The sequence below is a fragment of the Lentinus tigrinus genome (genome assembly GCF_003813185.1).
Source record: "Lentinus tigrinus ALCF2SS1-7 unplaced genomic scaffold L226scaffold_14, whole genome shotgun sequence".
NCBI classification, from domain to species: domain Eukaryota; kingdom Fungi; phylum Basidiomycota; class Agaricomycetes; order Polyporales; family Polyporaceae; genus Lentinus; species Lentinus tigrinus.
Genome location: NW_027137923.1, coordinates 468,125 through 490,959, shown reverse-complemented (window position 1 = coordinate 490,959; position 22,835 = coordinate 468,125). Strand labels below are relative to the sequence as shown.

The following is a 22,835-nucleotide window of genomic DNA, read 5'->3' as shown; positions in this document are numbered from 1 at the left end:
ATCTACGATATCCTGAGGTCAATGAAGTGAACCATCGAATCTTTCAGCCTGCCACGTGGGGGACGAAATCGCTCCCAAGGCTCCTTGACTTGCACTTGGACCACCTTCCCGGCCAAGACTGTGAAGTTCGAGACTCGCCGGATGTAGAGGCACTCAGACGATTTTGCGCTCTCTTGGTGCGGCATGCCAGCCGAGGTCACCAAGATCGAAGGACAGTAGCTCCGACCGGACGACCGGCCACAAGTGGTGTTGCGCCGGTATCCAAAGATGACCGAGAAACGCGCTCTTGTACTTGAGTTCGTGAAGGTGACGATAGAGAACGGGATGCGTGCAGGCCTGGAGAACGGCGAAAGCGATTCACCGTGACATGGCGCTAGCTCCACGGTCATCCCATCGTCGCAGGGACGGTCTGGCGTGAATCCGCATTTGGTCATCCTGGTGATCACCCATGGAGGAAAGAAGAAGGTGTAGCCGTTCGAGGACGTCCCAGTCATGGTATGATGGTGTATTCGAGGCGAAATCTTGGAGGGCGTGATGGGTAGCTGCGAGTCGTACGCGCGAAGAGCCTTCGCCTGCTGCAATGCGCCTCTGTGCAATTCGATGTAGAGCTCGGTTGGACGCAAGCCACAGAAGACGCGAGCAGTGGTTGCGTCCTTCCCGAGGGGAAAATAAGCGGCCCGGTAGTAGCTATACACCGGAGCGAGGTCGTCCTTGATGTACTCGCCCACGGTGAACGTGCTCAGGTTGATCACGTCCGAGGGCTGCAGGAACAGCATAACTGGAAACCCGCGGCCGTCCTTGCACGCCAACATCACGGCATAGACATAACCTCCTTCCGCAGACGCGGTGCGCAGCGTCGGGAGGGTCGTACGCATGCCATAGCCCGAAAGATGGAAGTCGGGCACCTCACAGTGCAGCTTGCACGTGAAGTTGTGCAGGTCCCATGCGTGAATGTCGGCGGACTGCTCGAATGCATCGGGCGAGGAAGCAAGGAGAGCCCTGTCCGAAGCGAGGTTATGTGAGAACGCGAACGCGTTTGTGCTCGCGGAAGGGTAGGACTGGTGGATAGGACCCCAAGCGAATATGCTATGGTCGGGAGAGTGTTTGATAATCTCCTGCTGCAGACGGATGAAGGCCTTCGTGCCCTCTCCATAAATGGGGGTCATGTGGATGCCGAAAAGACCCATAAGGGAATACGCTCGGTCCTCTATGCGTGTGGTCTGTCTCCGCGCGGCCCAGGACATACGTCGCGCGACGCTGATGGACCTACACTCGCCGTGAGTGAGATCCGAAGGTGCGATGGTCCGTCCGGGCGTGCACGAGGGGAGTCGGATAAGAGTGAGAGTGAGAGATAGTGTGGATGGGAGATGGATGGGAGATGGAAGGGAGAGCGGCGGGGGCGCTGTAGGAATTCTTGTACGTCGAGTAGGGCCTGATAGACCGCTTTGGCGGCCACTCGGGAGCTTGCAACGTCGAATGCGAGAGACTAGAATCGATAGTGAGTGATAACGAGCGAAAGCGAGAGTCTGCGAAAAGATACGAAGTCGTAGGGGTCGAAGTCGAGGTCGAGGTCGAATACTAAGAGCTACACGTCGATGGGGAGGGGAAAACCCTATCTATTCAAGAGGCTAGCTAGACAATATATTGGAGAGTACGCTAGGAGATGACGTGGACGTTTTGCTTGAAGGTTGCTAAGGAGCAGAAGATGTAGAAAGAGCTAGAAAAGCGGGAAAACATATCCGATGCTCAAGCGCTAGTCGCGGTCACATGGGCGCGTAAAGTGGAAAGGAGAGCTGGGTCGAATTGTGTGCTAATGCTGGGGTACGTAGATGCTAAACTAATGGTATAGTACGAGTCCTATGAGTGTCGCGCGGGTGCGAAAATATGTTAGAAGTCGAGAGGGACGGGGGAGGAGGCAGCACGCGGTACCGCGTCGAGCGCGGTATAGCGCTGTGAAGCGCCGGTCTCGAGCTGATCCCGGGTTGCACTGCGGCGTCGAGTGGGTCGTCGGAGACGACGCGGACGGCTTTCCGAGGTCGTTGGGGCTCTTGGCTGACGTCGCGGGCGACGTGTCGCGCACTGACTCGCTGACGGCTTGTTCTCGACAGTTCGTATGTCTCCGGGCTCGTTCCAAGCGACGACGCATGCGCAGGACATCGTGAGCGATGCGCAGAAGGAGTGAGGACGTCGGAGGGTGTGGTCACGGTCGTAGGACGCGTCGGAGGCGGTGGTACGCGCGCAGCGGAGTGCGCTACCCATCAACGCTGATGCTGCTGAGTGGCATCTCGTGTCGGAGGATTGGGACGTCAATCCCAGTTATTGTCTTGAGGAACTCTGCCATATCGTACTTTGTCCCGAGCGTTCGCCAATGACGGGAAAGGATTAAGAGGGACGTGGGTGCAATGAGTTCCTGAAGGGTCCATCCTCGAGTGAACCACTCGCTGTGCGCGAAGGGAGTGTCTAATGGGGTGGGTGATTCTGCAGCATATATCGTGTTAGGACTATAGCGCGCAATGAATGTCATTCACAGAAGCGAGCTCACCACGCGGGTCTTCCTCATCTCCTACATCGTCCAGGAAAACATAACAGACCGCCGCTCCTGCGTACCATTTATACATGGAGTTGATGGCCTCCGAGAGCTCTGCACTACTACTCTTATCAATGCAGCACGTATCCACCCAGACCCACTTGAAGCCATGCTGTTCCGCGTAAAGACAACAGCGCCTGATCTTCTCCGAGGTGTGGTCACGGGGATTGCCCGACGCGTACTGTGTCTGCAGTTGTTGGACGTCTTGGAATGATTGCTCGTTCTCCCGCCAGACGTGGGAGAGTATTGCAAAGCGGACTTGCGAAGGATTTGCGAAATACGTCAGCTCCGCTCGAGAGGTGCTCAAAAGCCACATCTATGGGAGGAGTGGTAAGTACACGTCCAAGCAGCTGTGCGATATCGAGTACGCACGACATGAGTGTGAGCGGATGGAAGAGGGAGGGGTTCTTCATAGCGAATATCCTTGGGATGGACTTTCGAACCCCATATAAAAGTGCGAGGGTGTATACCCACGCCGATGGTAGACCTCCCCCGATGTGCCCGCATGCCGCAGCTGCCGTCATGACTGTCGTGCATGCTATTACCTGGCAGAAGACACGCGCACAGCAGACACAGCACTGCTCTCGGGCTCACCGGACCCTTCCTGCGGTTCGAGCAATCCAAATACGTACCCAGAGATGCCATAGCTTCCACCGAAATCTTGCCAGCCGGGCGCTGATGAAAGCAGCCACCTCGACGGGTCTTCGTGAAGCACGCAGAAATCCTATCCCATCAGATACCCAGAGCAAAGGAAAGACAATACAAAGAGCGAGTAGAGCGGTAGCAGCGTGTGTCCAAAATTGGGTACAGAAAGCGTGGAAGCATCTCCGGCGGAAGTTGCCGTATCTGGTCTGAACAACACGCGTCAGGTCCGACAATCGATATTGTGAGCGAACGAACGTACGGGATGCCATTGTCGTCGGAGAAAGATGGACAGGTATTGTTGCTGTTGCCCTGGGGGTGAGCTGGGGATAAGCAGGGCCAAAAGATCTAGGAGGAAGGAGAGTCATACCGTCGGGTTGGCTGGACAGCACACGCTTGAACCGTCATCGACACTGCCTAGCGCTGCAGCGTTCTTTGCGCCAATCCAGTCTTCGAGACAATCGACGGATTGATATGTCACGTTCCAGACACCAAAGTCCTAGTCGTCTTGTGAGCCAAAGAGATAGGAGGCTGCGATTGACAGACTCACGGTGTACCCTACGGCGCGGAGTTCAGTCAGTCGACTTGTGTGGCTCTATAACGCGCAAGACTCACCATAAAACGCCTCGTCAGATGGAAAGAAGTCATCCGGTATGGCAGCCGAAGGCCATGCGAGGTCGAAATTGATATACTGGCCGCCCCTTCAATCCAACGCCTGAGTTCATCGCCCGCCACAAAATCCGCCACAGTTGGAGACGTACTGGTTGGGCTTGCCCGGGGTCGCAGAACACCACCCTGCCCCTCCGGCGGGACAAAGGTCAGTGACCTTCACAACTACGCTCTTCGTCACGTTCGGGAAAAAGGGCGGGTTGGCCGTGTATGTGTTGAGCAGCGTTATTTTGAAGCAACGTCCGCATCCAGGCCCGTACGCAGTGCTGCTGCCATACGCGTACTGACTCATCGCCGCCGTCGGGTATCTGGTGCTTGCACCTGTGCAGCCGCACGATGCGATGTATCCATCCGGGAGTGTGTAGTGTGTGAGCGTCGCAGTGCCGTCTGCGGGGTAGTCGATCCAATCCGTTGCCAAGGCCAGAGTAGAGACAGACAAGAGGTAGATAAGCCAGAGCATTGTGGGCTTTAGGGTATGTGTGAGGAGCGGCGGCCTTGAGAGCGCGCTCTACGCATTTACAGAGTGAAGAGGAGCTAGACCTCGTTGCGCCGAGGCTGGACGGTCATGGAGGGAAGCAAGGTATTTTGGACCAGAGCGCGGGAGCGCAGGCACAAGAAGATCCCATCATCTCCACCGTTGTTGGGTGTGTGTTTCTCAGCGTTGACAGACATTCAGCAGAAGAAAGAGCAGAATATAGTCCGTCGCCGACAAGCAGGTTTCCAGTGAGCCTGAAGGCGTGTAGAGCGTCGGAGACGACGAGAAAGGCTGTTTGGGCGATGTGGGCAGAGGCTGCGGTGCTCCGGACCGTGCGCATGGGGCGGGACACAGCCACCGAGACCCGCGCCCTGAGCGTTCCAGCTTAACGTTGTCATCATCGACCACGACCCCGGCCGCGGCGGAGCGACAACCTCGGAGCATCTTCTCCTCGAGCGCGACAACGACGATGAAGGTCTTATACCCAGCTTCACACGATATACCCAGTCTTCCCGACTACCACCTCTCCCTCAAAATCGCTCGCCACTCTCGCTGTTCCGCGTGCTCCACATGCTTTGGTCTTCATCCTCCGAATGGCTGGCGAGTGTTCTCGGACGCGTCGGACGGAAGCGATTCAGATGACGACGGAGAGCCACCCTCAAAGTACCTTGACCGATGCGGATGCGGGCACGGCGTCTTGGAGCATGGCGCGGACATATCGTCCATAGGCCATGACGAGTGGGTGCGGAGAGGACGCGTCGCGGTGCGGTTGGATGAACTCCTAGAGGTGAGTCTTTGCGCGCGAATGTTCATGACCTTTTGATCACAACTTCGGCTTTGCATTGTGAAGGTACGTCCTTTCGCGCATTGTCTCCGTGCCGTACCCTTCATGCATTTCGCAACCTAGGACTCTGGTCGATTGCTCGACTTCGAATACTCAGACGAGGACATAGATTCACTACGCAAGCAGATGGAGCTTCCTGAGCCACAGTCACCCGCAAGTTCTCTCTCGGACGAGCTCGGTGCGCTCGGTGAGTCCATCCCAGAATGCACACACATACTCTGTCTCAGTACGTACCATAACCAGTGCCATCATCCCCGGGGAAGGGGCCACTATCACCAGCATCCTCATTCCTAAGCGATGCCATCGAGAGACCATCCAAACGACGGCGCGTCTCCGTTGATTATTCGTCACTCAGTGAACAAGACGACGAGGAGGACGAGGAGGAAGAGCGACCGCTCGCTGCTACCCGCGTCACTCGTCCCCTAGGCGGCAAGAACAGGAATGGCGGCAAGGCAGGCCAAAGGGGCGGGAAACAGAAGACGAGCATGAAGGCCAAGGCGCATACGGCCCCGGCAAACATCCCACCCCCTACTGCGGAAGAACGTGAGGAGATGCGGCCAGCAAACGGTGTCAATGGCCATGACGCCAAGGTCAAGGTCGAGGATAAAATGGATGAGAACCAATTGTCGCGGTTAGCGACTGGTGTAACAGTTGACGCAGCTGGTCCAGCGTCCGCGGCGGTACGTGGAGCCATCTCTCTACTTTGTAGTGACATTGACGCGATCCACTCATAGCCCACAGGGAAGCAGGAAAAAATGGCATATGTGGAGCTGCGGAAGGGTGTCATCCAGGTTGTCGCGGTGGAGAACGATCGACAACCGCGGTCCTCAGTGATCCTGACGGGTCTGAAGACGCTGTTCCAGAAGCAGCTTCCCAAAATGCCGCGAGAGTATATCGCGCGGTTGGTCTACGACACCAACTCCAAGTGCCTGGCTATCATCAAGCGTGGATACAAGGTGGTCGGTGGCATCTGCTATCGTCCGTTTCCACATCGAGGCTTTGCGGAAATTGTCTTCTTTGCAACGGCGTCAATAGATCAAGTCAAGGTGCGTCCAGCCATCTCTACCATCGCCACTGCCGCTCAACACGATGCATACGATCAGGGATATGGTGGAATGCTGATGGACCACTTCAAAGCCCACATCCGCAAGACGTACCCGGACATGATGTATTTCCTCACTTACGCCGACAACTACGCCGTCGGGTACTTCCGCAAACAAGGGTTCTCTAAGGAGATCACATTGGACCGCGCAGTCTGGGCGGGGTACATCAAAGACTACGAGGGCGGTACGATTATGCAGTGCAAGATGCTTCCCAAGGTGGACTATCTCTCCTGGCGCGACACCACCGCGCAACAGCGCGAGGCCGTGCTCAACAAGATCAGGGAGAAGAGCAGGTCGCACATTGTCTACGACGGCTTGCCACAGTTCCAGGAAGGTATGCCCGAGGGTGTCACTGTCGACCCGAAGGATGTTCCTGGGCTCAGGGAGAGTGGTTGGACGCCGTCAATGCAGACTGCGTGCGTATCGTCTCTTGTGCCTCTGTTTGCTCCGCAAGGCACGCTGCTGACTGCGCCTCAGCAGACCTGCTCGTCCGACTGGTCGCGGAGCAGAGCATACCGCGATGGAGAAGTTGCTGTCCGACCTCAAGAATCATTCGTCCGCATGGCCGTTCCAGGTACCCGTCAACGCACAAGAAGTCCCAGACTACTACGACGTCATCACACACCCTATGGGTACGTCTCTCTAATCTCGTATGACTCGCACCGCTTGCCCACCCTCATTGCTTGTAGACTTCAGCACGATGGAGCACAAGCTCGAAACAAACCAGTACACAGACACAGACGCGTTCCTCGACGACGCACAGCTCATCTACGACAACTGCCGCATATACAACCCCGAGGACACTGTGTACCACAAGTGCGCAATCCGCCTCGAGAAATATATGCGCGAGCAGATGAAGGTCTATGGGCTCGTGCGTAGCTCGAAGGTGAAGAGGGAGAGGGAAGAGTAGGTGGTTGGCGTATTCGAGATATTGGGGCATTTATGGGGACTTGTGCTTTGCTGTAGCATCATCGCTTGTGACATAATATGTTGTATCCTTATTTGTATATTTGTCGACCGGACTCAAAGGCGCAGCTGTTCGATATCATGCACCTCGAAGAACATCACGTCCGCGTTCCAGTTTAGCTGGACCGCTCGATGAAGCTCTGCTGGCACTTGTTTTCGTGCTCATCGTAGGTATTGATAGGTAAGACTGCGGGGGTGCGAGTGACGGAGATGTCGATCAGCTAGGACTCGTACCGTCTCCCTATTCCAACTGTTGCTTCCGCTCAATCAGAGCAAGCCAGCTGTATGCGGCGACTGGTGGTTCCGTGAAGTTTATGACCGTACGGTGTAGATAAACCTAGAGCGTCATTGCCTACCATAGTGCAATCAACAAGGATTCCAAAAGAGGTTGGTAGGGGCCGGTAGGGGAGATACGAGGGTCGAGCGCATTCGCTATAACTACAATTCATGAGCATAGTGGAACTCAAGACATGCCAGTAAGTATCGTCAATAAGGTTGTCCCAGCCGACACGAGAGTAACGCCCGAGGTCTACGACATCATTCAAGCCCAAGTTTTTCTCCGTCCTTCGCCAGGTTGTTTCCAGCTCCAGCGAGGAATGTCGTGTTCCGGATCGCGCAGCAGGAAGATGGCCGTCATGAAGATTGACTATGAAGAGATGGACGTCAGCATCGCCATGAGTGGTTCGAGAGCAGGGAGGGCGTACGCAGAACGTCAAGATAGCGAGACAAGGAAGAAGTCCGATAAAATCTGCAACATACCCTATCGCATTAGTGACCGCCATTGCGATGTACTGAAGGTCTACTCACCGATGACCGCGCCTGTGAATATCGTCAAATATTGGAAATTAGTGGGAGGGGCGGTTCATAGCAAGAGTTCACGTACCAAAGCCCTCAGGAGCACCAGGTAGAGTCGCACGTAGTTGTGTGAAGGCAAAGAGAGTTCCCATAGGCAACACCAGCACACCCGAAGATATACCCTTTCCAAAGAACACGTTCAGCACACAGGTAGCCATGAACGTCAGGGTGACAAGCCCTACAGTTGACAGACTTGTTCAACAATCTCGCCCTGGCAAGTAGCGGAGAACTCACATATCACGAGGACGATGAAGATAGCATATAGCCGGACTACCGGCCCTCGAGTGACCTCAATATTCTTGATGACAGTACCGAAGTTGTCGGAAATGTCAGTCGTATTCTGAAGCTGTACATTGAACCCACTAGCCAAAGGAGAGGTCAGGCGACACCTAGGCCACATCACGATGAATTGTGTGGACGTACACAGCGATACCAGTTGTCTTCACAATCGCGATGCTTATAGACTCGTTCGTTGCTACCTGCTCCGCGAAGAATACTAGCTGAGTGGCGTACCTATATGATGGCGTTTTAGGGCCACATCGGCAGGTCACGTGGCTGGATCACTCACTTGTCATATGGGTAGGACTGAAGCGTTCGGTGGGTATTCGCGTTCGAAATCGCGACCTCCGTTCGGAAGGTGAGCGAGCTTGGTCTACGGTCGGTGTTGTTGTTCATCGCAAGAATATTAGCTCCGACAATGGAGAAGATGGGATCCGGCTTGGTATTGCTCTGAGGCCCCGGGGAATCATCCCGCAGAGTGTTCCTGACGATCAAAATATCAGCATTGCTGTGTATCCAGTTTCAAAGGTGGTGTACTTACGCGTCAAAGAATACGTTTACATCAGGGCAACCGATGCGAACACAGTCGTACCGGACATTCCAGTCAAGGGTCATTTGTTGAGCTGACGGATCCACGTCTACAAGGTTCGCTGATAGCTGGACCTACATGATAGACGTCAGGAGCCGTACCGCAGAAGATGTAAGGAGAACCTACGATGGCGTTGTTCACACTGTCCGGGTCCGCGATGTTGAACGTTCTCAGTCGGAACGACCAACCGATCGCGATACTACAGCAGATGATACTAGCCAACAGAAACGCCACGAACCACACCCAACGCGTCTTGAGGCGATGGTACCATAGGTCATAGAACGCCACGATTTGGTCCCACCGCGTCGACGGAGCTGCGTTATTCAAAGGCGACTCCTCTCGTCTCAGCCCCTCGCCCCCTTTGGTGAACTTGTCATTCAGGCTAAGTGTTGCACTGGGTGGACCATATGGCAGTGGGGATGCCATGGCCGAGAGCGCATCCTGGAACGAGTTGGGCGACTTGGCTTCTTCGGTGATCGTACTGTCGGAGAACATCCTGTGGTGCAATGGTGGTCGTACCGTGCTTGCCTCTGCTATTTGGACATCCTGATCAGACGACATACCACGTTGCTGCAGATTGCTACTCACCGGCGTGGGGCGCATGAGGGCTGTCGTGGATCGCGGACATACTGAGTCTTGACGTTGCTCGGCCGAAGCTCAGAAGTGAAGGTATCGGCCAGGACGGCGAGAGGTCGCGAAGGAGCGGCGTCGCGACCGCGGGCCATACACTCAGTTTTTAGTAACATACAGCGCTCATTCGCTACTGACCATGATAGAGTTAGATCGAGGCCGCAGACACAACAAAAGCGATGTTGTGTGCACACCTCAGCAAATTGAAATGCCCAGCGCGTGCATCTGGACTAATTTTGACATCGCATCGCACTAAGAGGGGCAGCAACGTTGACGACGGCGACTCTGCGACGTGCCCCATCTCCAGGCTGCGCGGGATGACATAAAGCGCTCAATTGTGTCTCTGCGAGCCCTCGGGAATGTGTTTGCACTAGGGAAGGCTGATGATGATCCGAGATGCGCGCGGGTTTGAACCACATAGCACACCTTTCTGGGTCATATTCTTGTTCTATTCTAGACACGCCATGCGCGAGGCTTCAACACGGCGCGTTTCGAAGTCAATTGTGTGGTTTGCTCTTCTTGATGATCAAACACCTTCAACGGGCGACGGGACGATATATATATGGTCAGGCGCGTCCCTGCTGTTTAGATGTCCACATCAGCTTCGTCAAGAACCAGGCGATGCAGTCAGTAACGTACGGCGTAGCTGCGAGATACACCCACCCTGCAATTCCCCGCAAAATTGATAACATCGTAGACAGCACGAGCTCCGCCGTCTCAGCAAACTTCATAGTACGGTGTTCATCTCCTGTTCTGGTAGAGCAACCGATAACCCCCGTCCCCCTTGAAACTCGTAGGCCAATGCTAGACAGAACTCCAGACCGGCAACGATCCCTCAAATAAGGCCACGAACCAAGCCCAACTGGGCAAACAAGGATGTCAACATGCGGCTGAATTAATGCTGTAATAACACAGTGAGCTATCGTTACCATAATGACGAGTACTATATGCAGGAGTCTATACCGTAGCAGCATCCAATGGCAACGCCGCCTGGTCGACAGTCACCGCGCACCGGGAGCCTTCGAGTTTTTCAGGCGCAAAAAGTCCAGAGCCTTGCTGACTGCGTCAAGGATCTTCATAGCCTGTAACATGAAGGTGAGCTATCATGACGAGCGTCCGTCAGTGATCAATGGAACCATTCACTTACGACCTGGACTCGGGCGGGGTCAACCCCCCCTTGATGCGTTACACTCACCAGCGCCTCGACCTTCTCGTGCGTCTTGCTGAGGTACCTGATCATTTTCGCTGCCTTGGCGGCTTTCTGGGCCGGAGTAGGCACGCCTCTCCTTGTCCTGCAACTGTAACTTGAGCAGAAGCATGTCCGGGACCCAAACTGGATCTGAGGAGCGGGGATTGTGTGAGATACTAGTAGAAGGACTGAGGAACAAAAGGACATATGCACATGCGGAGCCCTGGGGCCACGGAACAACACACCTCCTGAAGGACCTGAGGATGTCGGCGCTGACACCACATCGACGGAGGTATTGGTAGAAGACCGTCCAGTACTCGGGCTCAATACGCTCTGCGGGCATCTTGCCGCGGCGGCCGGGGGCGACACGGAGAACCCATAGGATGAGCGGTTCGTTGGTGTACTTGTCGGAGATGTGGAGGAGGGTCTGCATGACTTCTTGCTCGATCAACTGGAAGAGGAAGGCGGCGAGATGGTCGCCGCACTCTTCCTCAATCTGTTCGGGGGTGCACACTGCTTCTGCTATGTGACGGAGATGTTCTGTGGGGAAGGCGGCACCGATGGCGTAGGCGACGGTGCCCCGTGGAAGGGGAGTGCCCTTGCGAGTGACGAGACACGAGGTCCAATGATCCATGCTCCAAGGTGCTGGCTTGTTGGGCGCAGCGGAAGCTTTGGACGAAGAGGGAGTAGGATTTGAGCTATTCATGACGGTCGTCGTAGCAGTGGTGACGGTGGTCGCGGTGGTAGTGTGGTCGCGGTAGTGGTCGCAGTAGTGGTCGCGGTTCGCAATCAACAACACTGTTGGTAAGCGCCGGACAAATGAGCCCAAACAACACGCATGTGGCTGCGACCACGAGTGCGAGTCTACAATATTAGGTCGAGGCGGCAGACACGACGAAAGTAATGTTGTGTGCACACCTCAGCAAATTGAAATGGCATCCGGACTAATTTTGACATCGCATCGCACTAAGAGGGGCAGCAGTGAGCACCGTCGACGACGGCGACTCTGCGACGTGCCCCATCTCCAGGCTGCGCGGGATGACATAAAGCGCTCAATTGTGTCTCTGCAAGCCCGCAGGAATGCGTCCGCGCTGGGAAGGCTGACGATGGTCTGAATAGCGCACGGGTTTGCACCACATAGCGCACCTTTCTGGGTCATATGCTTGTTCTATCCTAGGCAGTTTCAAAGTCAACGATGTGGTCTGCTCTTCTTGGTGATCAAACACCTTCAACGGGCGATGAGACGCAGCATATGGTCAGGCGCGTCCCCGCTGTTAAGATGTCCAGATCAACTTCGTCGAGGACCCAGCGATGCCAATTTTCATGGTCAGTAACGGATGGCGTAGCTGTGTAATATACCCACCTGAAATTGCCCGAGAAATCGATGATATCAGAACCTTTATGGTACGGTGCTCATATCCTGTTCTGGGTAAAGCGACGCCCCCTCCCCCTTGAAACTCGTAGGCCAATGCTAGACGGAACTCCAGACCGGCAACGATCCCTCAGATAGGGCCACGGACCAAGCCCAACTGGGCAAACAAAGATGTCAACATGCGGCTGAATTAATGCTGTAATGACACAGTGAGCTATCGTTACCATAATGACAAGTACTATATGCAGGAGTCCATGGAGTCTATACCGTAGCAACATCCAATGGCAACGCCGCCCGGTCGACAGTCACCGCGCACCGGGAGCCTTCGAGTTTTTGAGCCGCCAGAAGTCCAGAGCCTTGTTGACCGCGTCAAGGATTGGCTTCATAGCCTGTAACATGAAGGTGAGCCACTATGACGAGCGTCCGTCAATGATGAATGGAACCATCCACTTACGACCTGGACTCGGGCGGGGTCAATCCCCTCCTGGTGCGCCACACCCACCAGCGCCTCGACCTTCTCGTGCGTCTTGCTGAGGTACCCGATCATTTTTGCTGCCTTAGCGGCCTTTTGGGCTGGAGTAGCCACGGAGAGCGTCTGCGACTCATTGGCGGGCGGGTAGATGGTCAACCAGAACTGCCTCAGAAACTCGTTCGCGGCAGTCTGACATGTTGTCATCTGCCGGAACAGGCCTTCAGGTATTTCATCTGTTCAGGAACCGCATAGATGCGTGAGTGTACGAAACGAGGCGGGATGCCATGAGGCACGTACGTTTACGCAGTCTGACATCCAGCCTGCTTGCGACATTCTGAGTCATACTCACGAGCGCCGCGTCGCCAGCTTTCCGCTCTATCTTGAGCTGCGAGGAATGAGACGTGCAACCGGGACCTCAGAGTAGTTGATACGAACCTGTGTCAGGTTGGCGGACCATCCTTGCGTGCTCGCTTTCGACTGCTGCAGCGCCTCTTGGAAGTCGACACGCTAACCCGGGCGTCAAGAATCACTCATAACGCTGCAAACAACGGCACTTACTCCTGCACCATCGTCACCATTGTTGGTCCCATTTGCTCTACCATCGAAGTACCGTTGCCTATCTTGCATATTTAGCACAATGCCGGAGGACGATTGGTTGTCATGTAGGTCTTCTAGGTCTATTTGCGCATAGTGCTGCAAGCATATCAAGCCATGCCCGTGAGGAAACCGCGATGATTGCTCACCTCTGACTCGCCGCTGTCGGTTCGTCTCCGCTTCGCTGCAGGGCCGCCACTGACAGTGTGGTAATCCGTTGGTATATGCACAGGGCTCACGAAGATAAGAACTCACAGGGCAGTATCGAGCAACCGCGTGGAGTGCTCGTTGAACTTCCTGATGAGAGGAAGCACTGCCCTCTGTTTCCCCGCCTGCATCGTCACATCCTTCTCATTCCCGGTCTGCGATAGTATGAGATCGAGCCGACCACGAGTTCAGACAATGCACATCACCTCTTCGTGGTCCACATAGGTAGCTCCAAGGTCGATAAAAGTGTCCACCCTCTCTTCTCGAAGCTTTCGAGGCTCGAGTTCTGCGGGTCTTCATGAAGCTTCGTATCACTGCGTTGTCAAAACCTACTCACCGTCATCGTCCTTCTCAAGGTACTTATCGAAGATGGGATCGTCTTTCACAACATGCTGTGCAGCTGACGAACGAATGGACGCGCGATGCGCATTGAAGAGCTTGGACTGGAAGTATCGACTCCAAAACTCGGCTTCGGACAGCTTTAGGAAAGGTCAGCCACGCAGGGAAACAAGTAATCTGGGTGTATGCGTCACCTTGCCCGGAACATTGTCGTTGTATGCTCTTGCAACGATGGGGAACTCTTCAAAAATGTCATGGACCAACTGGGGCGTAATGACGATCTTAATTTCCCCATCCACGGATTGTGGTCTCGGGTCGACAAGTTGACCAGGCTTGCCACGCTTCTGAGTTTCGGCGGCGGCTTGCGCGAGCAACAAATGCTTGCGATCACAATCAAAGTCAGACGAAGAAGAACACACCATGAACAAGAACAGATAGTCACTTCTCGCCCTTCCCAAAACTCGTTCTCAGTAATGTGCCCCGCCATCACCAACTCCCTGTGCAGTTGCGCAAGCTCCGGTGTGCTCAATAGGACTTTCTTCCGTAACCTGAAATCGCTCGTGGGGTCGCTGCCAACCGGAGTCCCCGAAGCACGCGAATCGCTTGCCACCGACACTGCACGCGAAGTCGACGGCCGTGACAATGCTGGTGGCGGACGCATCGGCGTCCCAACACCACTGCCATGGGCGGGTGTTGTTGGTGTGGGAGTGGCTGCTTGAAGAGGCTTTGTGGGTGCTGGTATCTGAGGAGCCCCAGAACGATTGCGTGCGATAATGTTTGTGAGCTCGGCTTCGAACTTGTCGCGCTCCGCGAGCGCGACGGCTTGTGACGACGTGAACGTGAAGTTGTGGCCGGCCTCATCGCTCAAGAGCCCAATCTTCAACCGGACCTGAGGCGCCCCAGCCTTACTGCGCGAGAGGGCTTATGATATGAATGGAGTAGGGCAAGATATGAAAGGCGTTCAGGGAGAGGTGGCGGCGGGGGTCAGTGTCGCGTCAAGAGACGTGGTTTCGCGACTTACACGCCGCCTCTGTAGTGGGCACCTTCACAGCAGGTGCCTTCTCTCCAGCCTTAGTCCATTGCAGATGCGAATCGGTGAGCTCAAGGAGACCAGGAAGCTTTTTGTAGGACGCCTGAGCGGAGCAGACGATGGGAGGCATGCCGGCGCCCTCCACAGACCTCCGCTAATACGTTAGGTAAGCTGTCCGGCGCTTACACGGTCTTGTCTCTGCGAATCTACTCTGCACACATAACCACTGGTAGGTGCTTACACCTCGAGTTTCTTCAAGTTCCTGACTCCTGGGTGAGCGACGAACACGCTGCTCTTCTCAGTGACCAAACTGGTAGTGCTGCGGTAATGATGCGCCCACACGTGGCAGAAAGGTCTCGGTGGCAGTGCCCGCACATCCGAAAAGTTCATCCTGCCAAGCTCCTCCATCTGACTCGGTCCAAGTTACTCGCACTCGCTGCCGTGAACCAACATATCAGATAGATAGGATGGCTGGAAATGTGCAGACGTTCCCTCCCGTCGAGCGCCAGCTCATCGTCTTTGACTTCGACTGGTATGCATCCGGTCGTTCTGCTCGTTTCATCCAAAACTGACACCGCTCCAGGTCTTTGGCCGACCAAGACTCAGACCGATGGGTCCTTGAAGTTCTCGCACCCAAGCTCCGCAAGAAGATGAAGGAGCTCAAGAAGGAGGTCCAGTGGACCGATCTTGTGTGAGCTCGTTGGTCATCTAGGCCGCATGATCTTAGCCTGACAGGTCAAAGTGCGTCGTGCATGCAAGAACTGCACGAGCAGGGCGGCACAAGGGAGCAAATCGAGGACGCGCTCCGCTTGATGCCTGTCGTGAGTACCTCATCCATTGTGCCCGATGCATCCTTCTCACAAGTTCTGTAGCACCCTGCCATGATCCGCGGCGTTTCATCGCTCAAATCAAGAGGAAAGACCACGTTCTTCCTCCTGTCAAACGCCAATATCATCTATATCACCACCGTCCTCAAGGTTAGTCGATTCTGCGGAAGCACAGTGCCCGTTGCTAACGTGCTTCGCAGTCCAAAGGCCTCGAGTCCTTATTCCACGAGATCGTGACCAACCCCGCCGAATGGGACCCGTCGGGCCTGCTCAAGGTGCGCCGGAGGATCGATCCTTCCGGACCCCAGCACAACTGCAAGGTCGGCTGCAGCCCCAACATGTGCAAGGGCGAGTCGTACTATCCTGACGTGACTTTTTACATCTGGCGCTGAGACTTTTTCTGATACAGGTGAAGAGCTTGACGCCTTCCTCAAACGACACGGATCCGAGTTCGACCGCATCGTATACGTCGGTGACGGCTCGAACGATCTCTGCCCCGTTCTCCGCTTACGGAAGTACGCAACGTTGTATTGGCTGTGACTGGCAACTTCGCTGACTGAATGTTCCACAGACAAGACGTCGTCTTCTGCCGTCGCTACCGTGGCTTGTACAGCCTTATCAAGCCTTACGAGGAGGAAGGCCGCCTTCCTTGCGGCGTCCAGTACTGGACTGGAGCTTGGGAAGCGGAGGCTCTCTTGGACGAGCTTTAACAGTGCTCCAAGTTCGAAGCCTGATAGAGATGACACAAAGGAACCAGATGTAGCATGACAGTTTTTCGCCCGCTCAACCGGGCCTCTGTAGAAGCATGTAGCCTTGCTTGTATAAGCTTAGAACGCATGATGTCGACATTTCACACTCATGCTTCCACGCAATAAACGAGAGAGAGACGAAGAGGAGCAAGGATAATATGTGGATTGTAGAAAGGGAACAACTACAGCCATAACTGCAATTATACATCAATGGAATCGAAGAGAGGCAAGTGGATGGGATGAGATGGTTGAGTTTGACAGCGTCCGTGACTATCGAGGAAAGACGAAGACGAGGGCCGCGCAGCGCATAACAAGTCATTGGAAATATGATTGGATCATGTGGATCGTGAAGCGCGATGTATCGATGGAGGGCAGAGGAGATCAACGGAAGAGCCAAGCTACACATTTATGTACGTACTTTGTAGAGCGCATGCGCAATAGGCAGTGGACTATCTTGCGTGAGACGAAACACAGACGTGGGGCAAGGAACGTAGAACCGGGCGGGTGCGCTGTGCGCGAGAAGGAAACCGCGACCATAGCGTGGAGCAGAGTACAATGTGACAGGAAGCAGGAGGCGGGGACCCGTCCCGCCGATCCGCACAAGAACGAGAGAAGAACAGCAACTTCTTCAACCGATCGCGGCGTTTACTGAGTCCATAACTCCATCCCGCTCTTTCGCCGCTGCTCCTTGGTAGTCTGCGATTGAGGGTCTGGACCCGAGAATGGGTTCCGCTGCTGGTTGTTCCCCATAGCATGCCCGGCAGGGACGGCACCAGCGCCATAGAACGACGGCGGGACGGCCTGCTGAGGGGGGGCGACCTGCCTAGGGGCGGTGCCCGACGACGTAGCGGCGTTGTATGGCCCGTACTGATCGGGTTGCAGGGGCACGTACATTGCGCCCAGGTCTCCACGCCGGTCGATCGCACCGTCGAATGGTGACGTGGGTGTCTGCTGGCTTTGCTGCGTGTACGTGGCAGCATAGCGGTTGCCCGTCGTCGTGGCGTTGCTCGAGTAAGCCTGCGGCGGACTCGGGATGATGTTTCCGGAAGACGTCGCGAAGAGGTTGCTGGCAGGATCCGCTGCGGCGTTGCGCGCATTGTTCAGGATGACATCGCGCCTGTCCTCGTCGACGACCATCGCATTCGGCTGATAGGAATGCGCCAAGTTCGACGTCGGCGGTGGATACCGGCCGGCATGTCCCCAGTTGGTCAGGCCCTGCGCTGCCGCGAGCTCAGCCTGCTGCTGCAGGAACTCCAACTGCGGGTATGGCTGAGCAGCGGCAGCCTTGCCTTGTTGTCTCCGCTCCCACTCCTTCAGCGCGTCGTCGCGCTTCAGCACGGGCGTAAGCGCCTTGCGACCGCCAATGACGTCCTGGTTCATATGCTGCAATCGTGCAAGAGCAGGGGGGATGTTGTCAGCCATGTTGTGGATGGTATTGGACCGCGTCCGCGCAGAGGAGTAGTAGGTCTGTCCAGGAGGATTCATGTGCTGCGGGACTGTGAAACCGCCAGGCCCAGCAGTCGATTGGCCAGAGTACTGGGGAACGTTCGTGTTGACATTCAGGTGGCCATGCGAGCTCTGGTGTGTGAGTCCGCGATGTGACGACGACTGAGATCCGGGCGTGTTGAAGGCCTGGGCGGATGGGAAGTTAGGACTCGTGGCATCCTGAGGCGTGCTGTAGGAAGTGGATTGCGATTGCGAGTTCGGAGGTTGCAAGTAGGGGTTCCTGTATACGTTCTGGGCCGCCTGCGAAGCCGCTTGTGCTTGCGCCGTGTATGCTTGGTGCTGAGCCAAGTGTTGGTTGTATGCCGCCGCATCCTGGTAAGCACGCGTGCCCTTCGGCTGTGAAGGCACCAGCCCTCCATAGGGTCGCTTGGGATCGACCGAAGCATTCGAGCCCGATGATGATGCTCCAGAAGGTGTTCCATGAGGAGATGGTGCACCGGTAGGCTGATCCAATTGCTCAATGCGGGAAGAACCTAATTCAAGACCGCAAGAACTCACAGTCCAAGGCTTCGTCCATTTCTCGCCGGTGATGAACGGATGCAATCGCGCCTGTTGCGGCGACCATCGCTCAATCGGGTTCATGTTCAGCAAACCTTGTACGAAGTCGATGAAGGACATGCGGTTGTTCATCTCTGCATTTCCGAGATACATGTCAGGTGACTGAACTGAGGTGTCCGGAGTGGCAGGCGACTGACCTTTCTCGACCTCGTTCGCGTGCTTCGACGACGACTTGAAGTTCGGCATGGGGGCTTGCTTGATGATCTCGGGGAGAGAGTTCGCCTTGAAGTACTGCTTTCCGGGCTGCTCGTTCGTGTTGTGTTCGCGTGAGTACTGCTCGATGCTCTTCAAGCGATACTTCTTGTGCCCATAATGGTCGATATAGGAGTCGAAAAACTGGCTGGTTTGCTTGCCCATGTCCAGCATGTACTGTGGGGGCATCCTGTCGACGACAGTGTTCAGCTCAAGGTGCCTTCAGCAGATACGTTAGAACCTACCCTAGCATCTCCACTATTCGCGTGATCTGGTTGTATTCGCTCGTACCAGGGAACAGAGGCAAACCCAGGAATAGTTCCACCGCGATACAGCCAAGAGACCACATGTCAATGGCCGCGGTATACGGGATTCCCAAAAGTACCTCCGGAGACCGGTAGAACCGTGATTGAATGTAGGTGTAGACAGTCTGACGCTCGTGGCATGCTGAACCGAAGTCGATCACTTTGATCTGAGGCGACTGGAGCCTGACAAAAGACGTCAACCGCAAGTCTATGAAGTAAAGAAAAGTCGGCACTTACGACTTCAGCAAGATATTTTCCGGCTTCAAGTCGCAATGGATGAGCCGCGCCTCCTTCAGGACGGTGAGCGCATCCAGGAGTTGTGCCGTGAAGACCTTCACGAGTTGCGTGCTGAGACCTTGGAACTGATTTTGCTTGATCAACTCGTACAAGTTCGATGAAAGCAACTCGAACACGAGACATAGATGGTTTTTGTGGATGAACGAGTCCCGTAGTCGGAGTATGTGGTGCTCGTCATGCGGGTCGCATTGTTGGTTGAGCTACCCCGTACGGTCAGATTCGGAGCTCACACGGAGTCATCTAAAACGTACTAGCTCCAGTATTGTCACCTCCATCATACTCTGGTTGAAGTATGCCGGCTTGTTCTTCACGACCTTCACCGCGACGACCTCGTGCGTCTTCATGTTCTGACATTTGACCACCTGACCGAACGTTCCTTGACCCAGGATGTCCAAAATCAAGTACCTAGGAAGGGCAGGATGTCAGGCTGCGAATGCTTGAAATGACAGATAGACGCACTTGTGCCCGTCATCCGTTCCAAGCCAGTCATTTACATAGAGGATGTAATCATAATCCTCATTGTCGTATCCATCGTTGTGCATTGGCTTGCTCGGCTTTGTAAGCACGCGCCGGGGGTTATGCGTCGACTCATACTTGAATTGAGGGTTGCAGATGTGGTACGTGTCGACGATGTTTGTCGTCAATTGCCTCAGCGGCTGCGGACATGACAATCAGCTTCGGCAATAAAGCACGCAACCCCAGTTTTGCGGGACATTAGCGACACGCACCGATAACGCAACCCCACTCGCGTCTACTCTCCGTCCAACAGGCTGAGGGTTGACAAACGGCCGCAGGTCTCGGTGATCGCGTACACGCCGCAAACCCGATGGGCGGCGCTTTGGTGGTGGCGGTTCCACGGTCATTGGTTGATGCTCTTGGGCAAAGAACTGAGTGGAACCAGGAGCAGACGCTTGATGCACATGACTGAAAGACAAGGGGGTGGTGGGTTGGGATATGGAAGTCTGCCTGGGATGCCTCGCAGATAGGCTGTTGTTGGATGGCGCTGGGCTCGTTGTGTCCATGGGGTATGGGCCCGAATACAGCGACGCTTGGCCGGCTGATTGCGGAGAGTATGCGGACGGAGGCAAAGGTGGCGAGATGGGCTCGCCCTTTGTCTGCGATTGTGATCGAGAATGGGACTGGGACGGATATGCCCCTCCTTGAAACGACCTCTGCTCCGCTGTCGGGGAGTATGGGTAGGGATTGGACGACGTAGAGCTGTACTGAGGTGGCGAGTACGGGTCAAGGAAATTGCCAGATGGTGGTGCTCTCTGAGGAGAACGTGCAGCACGAGATGTGCTCGAATCGTGCTGCGTCTGACTCCGCTTTGGGGTATGTGCGTTGGGGCCGGCGTAGTAGGCGTCCTGATATGGATCAGCGACGGCGGACCCACCAGCGTTGGCTGCACCCTGCTGAGCGTTGTGGTAGGCAACGCTAGGAGGATACAAGGAAGCAGGGGTTTGTCTTTGGCTATGACTGGTATCTCCATCCACATGGAACGCTCCTTCCAGGTCGTCTTGCATATGACGTCTTCCTCGTGATGATGCATTGGAAGAGCCTCCCAGGGAAAGACTCCGGGCAAGACCTCCCGCAGAGTATGGCGAAGGACTCACTCCGAACTGGTGATCCTCGTCAAGGAGCTGGTTAATGCGGGGCTGCCTTGACGAGCCTGAGGGAGGCTGATGGATAGGCGGAAGGCGATTGGTGGCCTGGGGCGGCGGTCCCTGAGGATAGATGTACGACGCCTGTGCAGCAGACTGGGCAGCCTGCGCCGATGACGAGAGGGAGTCATGCAGGGACTGGGTGTGCCAACGAGGAAGATCGAAGTCGTCGTTTGTGCCAGACATGTATGCGAGCAACTCAGGTTCCGACATGTAACTGGGGATAGGAAGCCTGCAATAGATGCGGAGCGAGAGCAGCCACAGACAGAGAGAAACGCGTTGGTGGTGGTGGACACTGATTAAACCGGGGTGGACGCTGTGGAAGACGACGAGGACCTGATCGTGGAGAGCGCCGGGCACGGCGCAGCGTCCAGATCCAACTCAGATGCTCGGCAATTACTACATCGATTCTTATCTTCTACTGCCATCTTATACACCGTTTGTTATCCCTACGTCTCCGACTTCAGATTTTCGACAAGGGCCCTCTCTAATGCTAACAACAGCTTGCCCTCTTGCCCCATGGAACCCAGCGATGGCGGCACATCAATCGAGAGGAAAATCTGCTTCTTCAACCGGCGTGCTGCAGGAGCCGGCGGCGACATGTGGTAACGTGGATACAACAGCCACAGTCAGTGCGTGTTTCGCGTGCGTAGCAGAACAGAAATATCACCGAGACGCTGTGCCATCGACAATGCGGCGTCGGAGCTCGACGAGCGATACAACGAGGTCGCCGCAGCGGGTGTACCTAACTTGAGGAGGGATGTATGCGGCAAGAACATTCAGTCGAGTCGATCAAGACGTCACGGACTGCCTCAAGACGGCCCTATGCGCAAGACAACGGGGTGGATCCACTCACAGGCTCTCGTGGGGGCATCGCGCATGCCCAATCCTTCGACAAGCATCCCTGCAACGGCGCATTGTGCACCTCTTTTGGCTCGCTGTCTGTTGTCCCGGCCCATATCATGAATGTGTCCACCAAACGTGTGATTTGAATAGCAAGGGCGGGGACGGCAAGTTCTGCGGGCGGGACGTATAGGGTTTTGACATGAATCCTGGGCTGCATCGCAAGCGGGCCGTCTTGGGACGTCGAGGTCATTGTCGAAGGAAGACTGAGGTATCGTGCTCGTCGTCACAGCAGGACGAGGAGGAGGCGCCCGAGAGCTTGCTCTTCTCTTGAGTCAACGTCTACCGCAGCAACGCCGGTCCATGTCGTAGCGGGCTCGTCGTTTGCCATAGCTGCTGTCTTTTCCGGCCTTCGCTCGGCTGGACGAATGTCCCAACCTTCTCATATCTCCGTGAAGGCCTACATCAGCGAAACGGGACCCCTCAACGAAGACGGAGAAGTCATCTGTTACGAGCATCGCAAACGAGCTCGGAGACTCACTAGTCAGACGCGGTTTAACCCTGACCGGTGAGTTGCATATATCTTGACATTGAGGCTGTGGGCTACTGGTAGTGAGCCGATCGAGTCAGGCGTGGTGCTGCAGTCACTGTCAGTGGTTGGCCCGTCTGAGTGTTTGGCTTGATGATCCATGGAAGTCGTTCGCAACGAAGGTGTGGTACAGTGGAGAAGATGTGGTCGCGTGTCGTCGTCTTCTTCCCTGTATCGTCCCGATGGATGCGCAGGGTCACTTGGCGGCTGGGTTGAGATACGCTAGTGGAACCCTCTTGGAAGCTCTCGTGAGGATACTTCAGGTACCTTGACGGTCCTACGCATGCACACACTAGAAAGTTGTGGTGTCTCGCAACGTCGGCGGAGTTGAGCTGACCGCGTCGTCAGACTAAGAACCGTGTGTCCGGCCAGACATCACGCACTGCAAAATCCATCGTTCCAATGTCAAGGTGGTCGATGGCTCGCTCCGACCATCTATCAACTCTCGTCTCGTCATCATTTGACC

The 22,835-nt window shown here is 55.4% G+C and overlaps 11 protein-coding genes across 11 annotated transcripts; 2 read left to right on the top strand and 9 right to left on the bottom strand.

Annotated features, from left to right (window-relative positions):
* Positions 1-1,073: 1,073 nt before the first annotated feature.
* On the bottom strand, positions 1,074-2,903 carry L226DRAFT_437320 (HET-domain-containing protein; the record flags this gene model as incomplete). Its single annotated transcript, XM_067674775.1, has 3 exons — positions 1,074-1,271; positions 2,264-2,460; positions 2,546-2,903. Coding segments are annotated over 3 exons (753 nt in total), but the record flags the coding sequence as incomplete, so codon positions are not given.
* Positions 2,904-3,311: 408 nt separating this feature from the next.
* Positions 3,312-4,718, bottom strand: L226DRAFT_582898 (uncharacterized protein; the record flags this gene model as incomplete). The annotated part of the gene is made up of 6 exons (XM_067685550.1): positions 3,991-4,718; positions 3,845-3,930; positions 3,780-3,787; positions 3,600-3,728; positions 3,492-3,577; positions 3,312-3,438 (listed from the first exon to the last, which is right to left on the bottom strand). The coding sequence occupies exons 1-6, from the start codon at positions 4,356-4,358 to the stop codon at positions 3,312-3,314; spliced, it is 804 nt and encodes a 267-aa protein (XP_067534822.1). The 5' UTR covers positions 4,359-4,718.
* A 38-nt stretch (positions 4,719-4,756) lies between these two features.
* On the top strand, positions 4,757-7,371 carry L226DRAFT_560896 (Bromodomain-containing protein). The gene is made up of 7 exons (XM_067683394.1): positions 4,757-5,160; positions 5,281-5,404; positions 5,461-5,897; positions 5,952-6,263; positions 6,321-6,736; positions 6,801-6,952; positions 7,010-7,371. The coding sequence occupies exons 1-7, from the start codon at positions 4,843-4,845 to the stop codon at positions 7,228-7,230; spliced, it is 1,980 nt and encodes a 659-aa protein (XP_067534821.1). The 5' UTR covers positions 4,757-4,842; the 3' UTR covers positions 7,231-7,371.
* A 456-nt stretch (positions 7,372-7,827) lies between these two features.
* L226DRAFT_464264 (uncharacterized protein) lies at positions 7,828-9,435 on the bottom strand (the record flags this gene model as incomplete). The annotated part of the gene is made up of 8 exons (XM_067675846.1): positions 7,828-7,932; positions 7,991-8,046; positions 8,170-8,319; positions 8,376-8,503; positions 8,565-8,654; positions 8,710-8,904; positions 8,962-9,083; positions 9,136-9,435. The coding sequence occupies 8 exons, from the start codon at positions 9,433-9,435 to the stop codon at positions 7,828-7,830; spliced, it is 1,146 nt and encodes a 381-aa protein (XP_067534820.1).
* A 468-nt stretch (positions 9,436-9,903) lies between these two features.
* On the bottom strand, positions 9,904-10,733 carry L226DRAFT_86988 (uncharacterized protein). The gene is made up of 3 exons (XM_067687298.1): positions 10,279-10,733; positions 10,066-10,220; positions 9,904-10,009 (listed from the first exon to the last, which is right to left on the bottom strand). Exons 1-2 carry the CDS (start codon positions 10,611-10,613, stop codon positions 10,166-10,168), a joined length of 390 nt encoding a protein of 129 aa, XP_067534819.1. The 5' UTR covers positions 10,614-10,733; the 3' UTR covers positions 9,904-10,009; positions 10,066-10,165.
* Positions 10,562-11,613, bottom strand: L226DRAFT_86975 (uncharacterized protein). The gene is made up of 4 exons (XM_067687297.1): positions 11,314-11,613; positions 11,042-11,255; positions 10,787-10,978; positions 10,562-10,721 (listed from the first exon to the last, which is right to left on the bottom strand). Exons 1-4 carry the CDS (start codon positions 11,532-11,534, stop codon positions 10,641-10,643), a joined length of 708 nt encoding a protein of 235 aa, XP_067534818.1. The 5' UTR covers positions 11,535-11,613; the 3' UTR covers positions 10,562-10,640.
* Positions 11,614-12,381: 768 nt separating this feature from the next.
* L226DRAFT_553368 (uncharacterized protein) lies at positions 12,382-14,972 on the bottom strand (the record flags this gene model as incomplete). The annotated part of the gene is made up of 12 exons (XM_067682921.1): positions 12,382-12,589; positions 12,655-12,905; positions 12,970-13,057; positions 13,108-13,179; positions 13,231-13,365; positions 13,416-13,464; positions 13,522-13,628; positions 13,680-13,759; positions 13,811-13,952; positions 14,007-14,192; positions 14,255-14,733; positions 14,834-14,972. The coding sequence occupies 12 exons, from the start codon at positions 14,970-14,972 to the stop codon at positions 12,506-12,508; spliced, it is 1,812 nt and encodes a 603-aa protein (XP_067534817.1). The 3' UTR covers positions 12,382-12,505.
* Positions 14,973-15,233: 261 nt separating this feature from the next.
* Positions 15,234-16,598, top strand: L226DRAFT_487823 (uncharacterized protein). Its single transcript, XM_067677211.1, has 7 exons — positions 15,234-15,374; positions 15,426-15,533; positions 15,585-15,663; positions 15,715-15,819; positions 15,870-16,017; positions 16,079-16,184; positions 16,241-16,598. The coding sequence occupies exons 1-7, from the start codon at positions 15,310-15,312 to the stop codon at positions 16,377-16,379; spliced, it is 750 nt and encodes a 249-aa protein (XP_067534816.1). The 5' UTR covers positions 15,234-15,309; the 3' UTR covers positions 16,380-16,598.
* A 465-nt stretch (positions 16,599-17,063) lies between these two features.
* Positions 17,064-20,139, bottom strand: L226DRAFT_546152 (kinase-like protein; the record flags this gene model as incomplete). The annotated part of the gene is made up of 7 exons (XM_067682401.1): positions 17,064-18,556; positions 18,620-18,864; positions 18,920-19,162; positions 19,217-19,476; positions 19,528-19,681; positions 19,736-19,932; positions 20,005-20,139. The coding sequence occupies 7 exons, from the start codon at positions 20,137-20,139 to the stop codon at positions 17,064-17,066; spliced, it is 2,727 nt and encodes a 908-aa protein (XP_067534815.1).
* A 99-nt stretch (positions 20,140-20,238) lies between these two features.
* On the bottom strand, positions 20,239-21,123 carry L226DRAFT_439460 (uncharacterized protein; the record flags this gene model as incomplete). The annotated part of the gene is made up of 1 exon (XM_067674803.1): positions 20,239-21,123. A coding segment is annotated over one exon (885 nt), but the record flags the coding sequence as incomplete, so codon positions are not given.
* Positions 21,124-21,323: 200 nt separating this feature from the next.
* L226DRAFT_535712 (uncharacterized protein) lies at positions 21,324-22,068 on the bottom strand. Its single transcript, XM_067680969.1, has 3 exons — positions 21,794-22,068; positions 21,608-21,686; positions 21,324-21,517 (listed from the first exon to the last, which is right to left on the bottom strand). The coding sequence occupies exons 1-3, from the start codon at positions 22,031-22,033 to the stop codon at positions 21,387-21,389; spliced, it is 450 nt and encodes a 149-aa protein (XP_067534813.1). The 5' UTR covers positions 22,034-22,068; the 3' UTR covers positions 21,324-21,386.
* Positions 22,069-22,835: the final 767 nt, after the last annotated feature.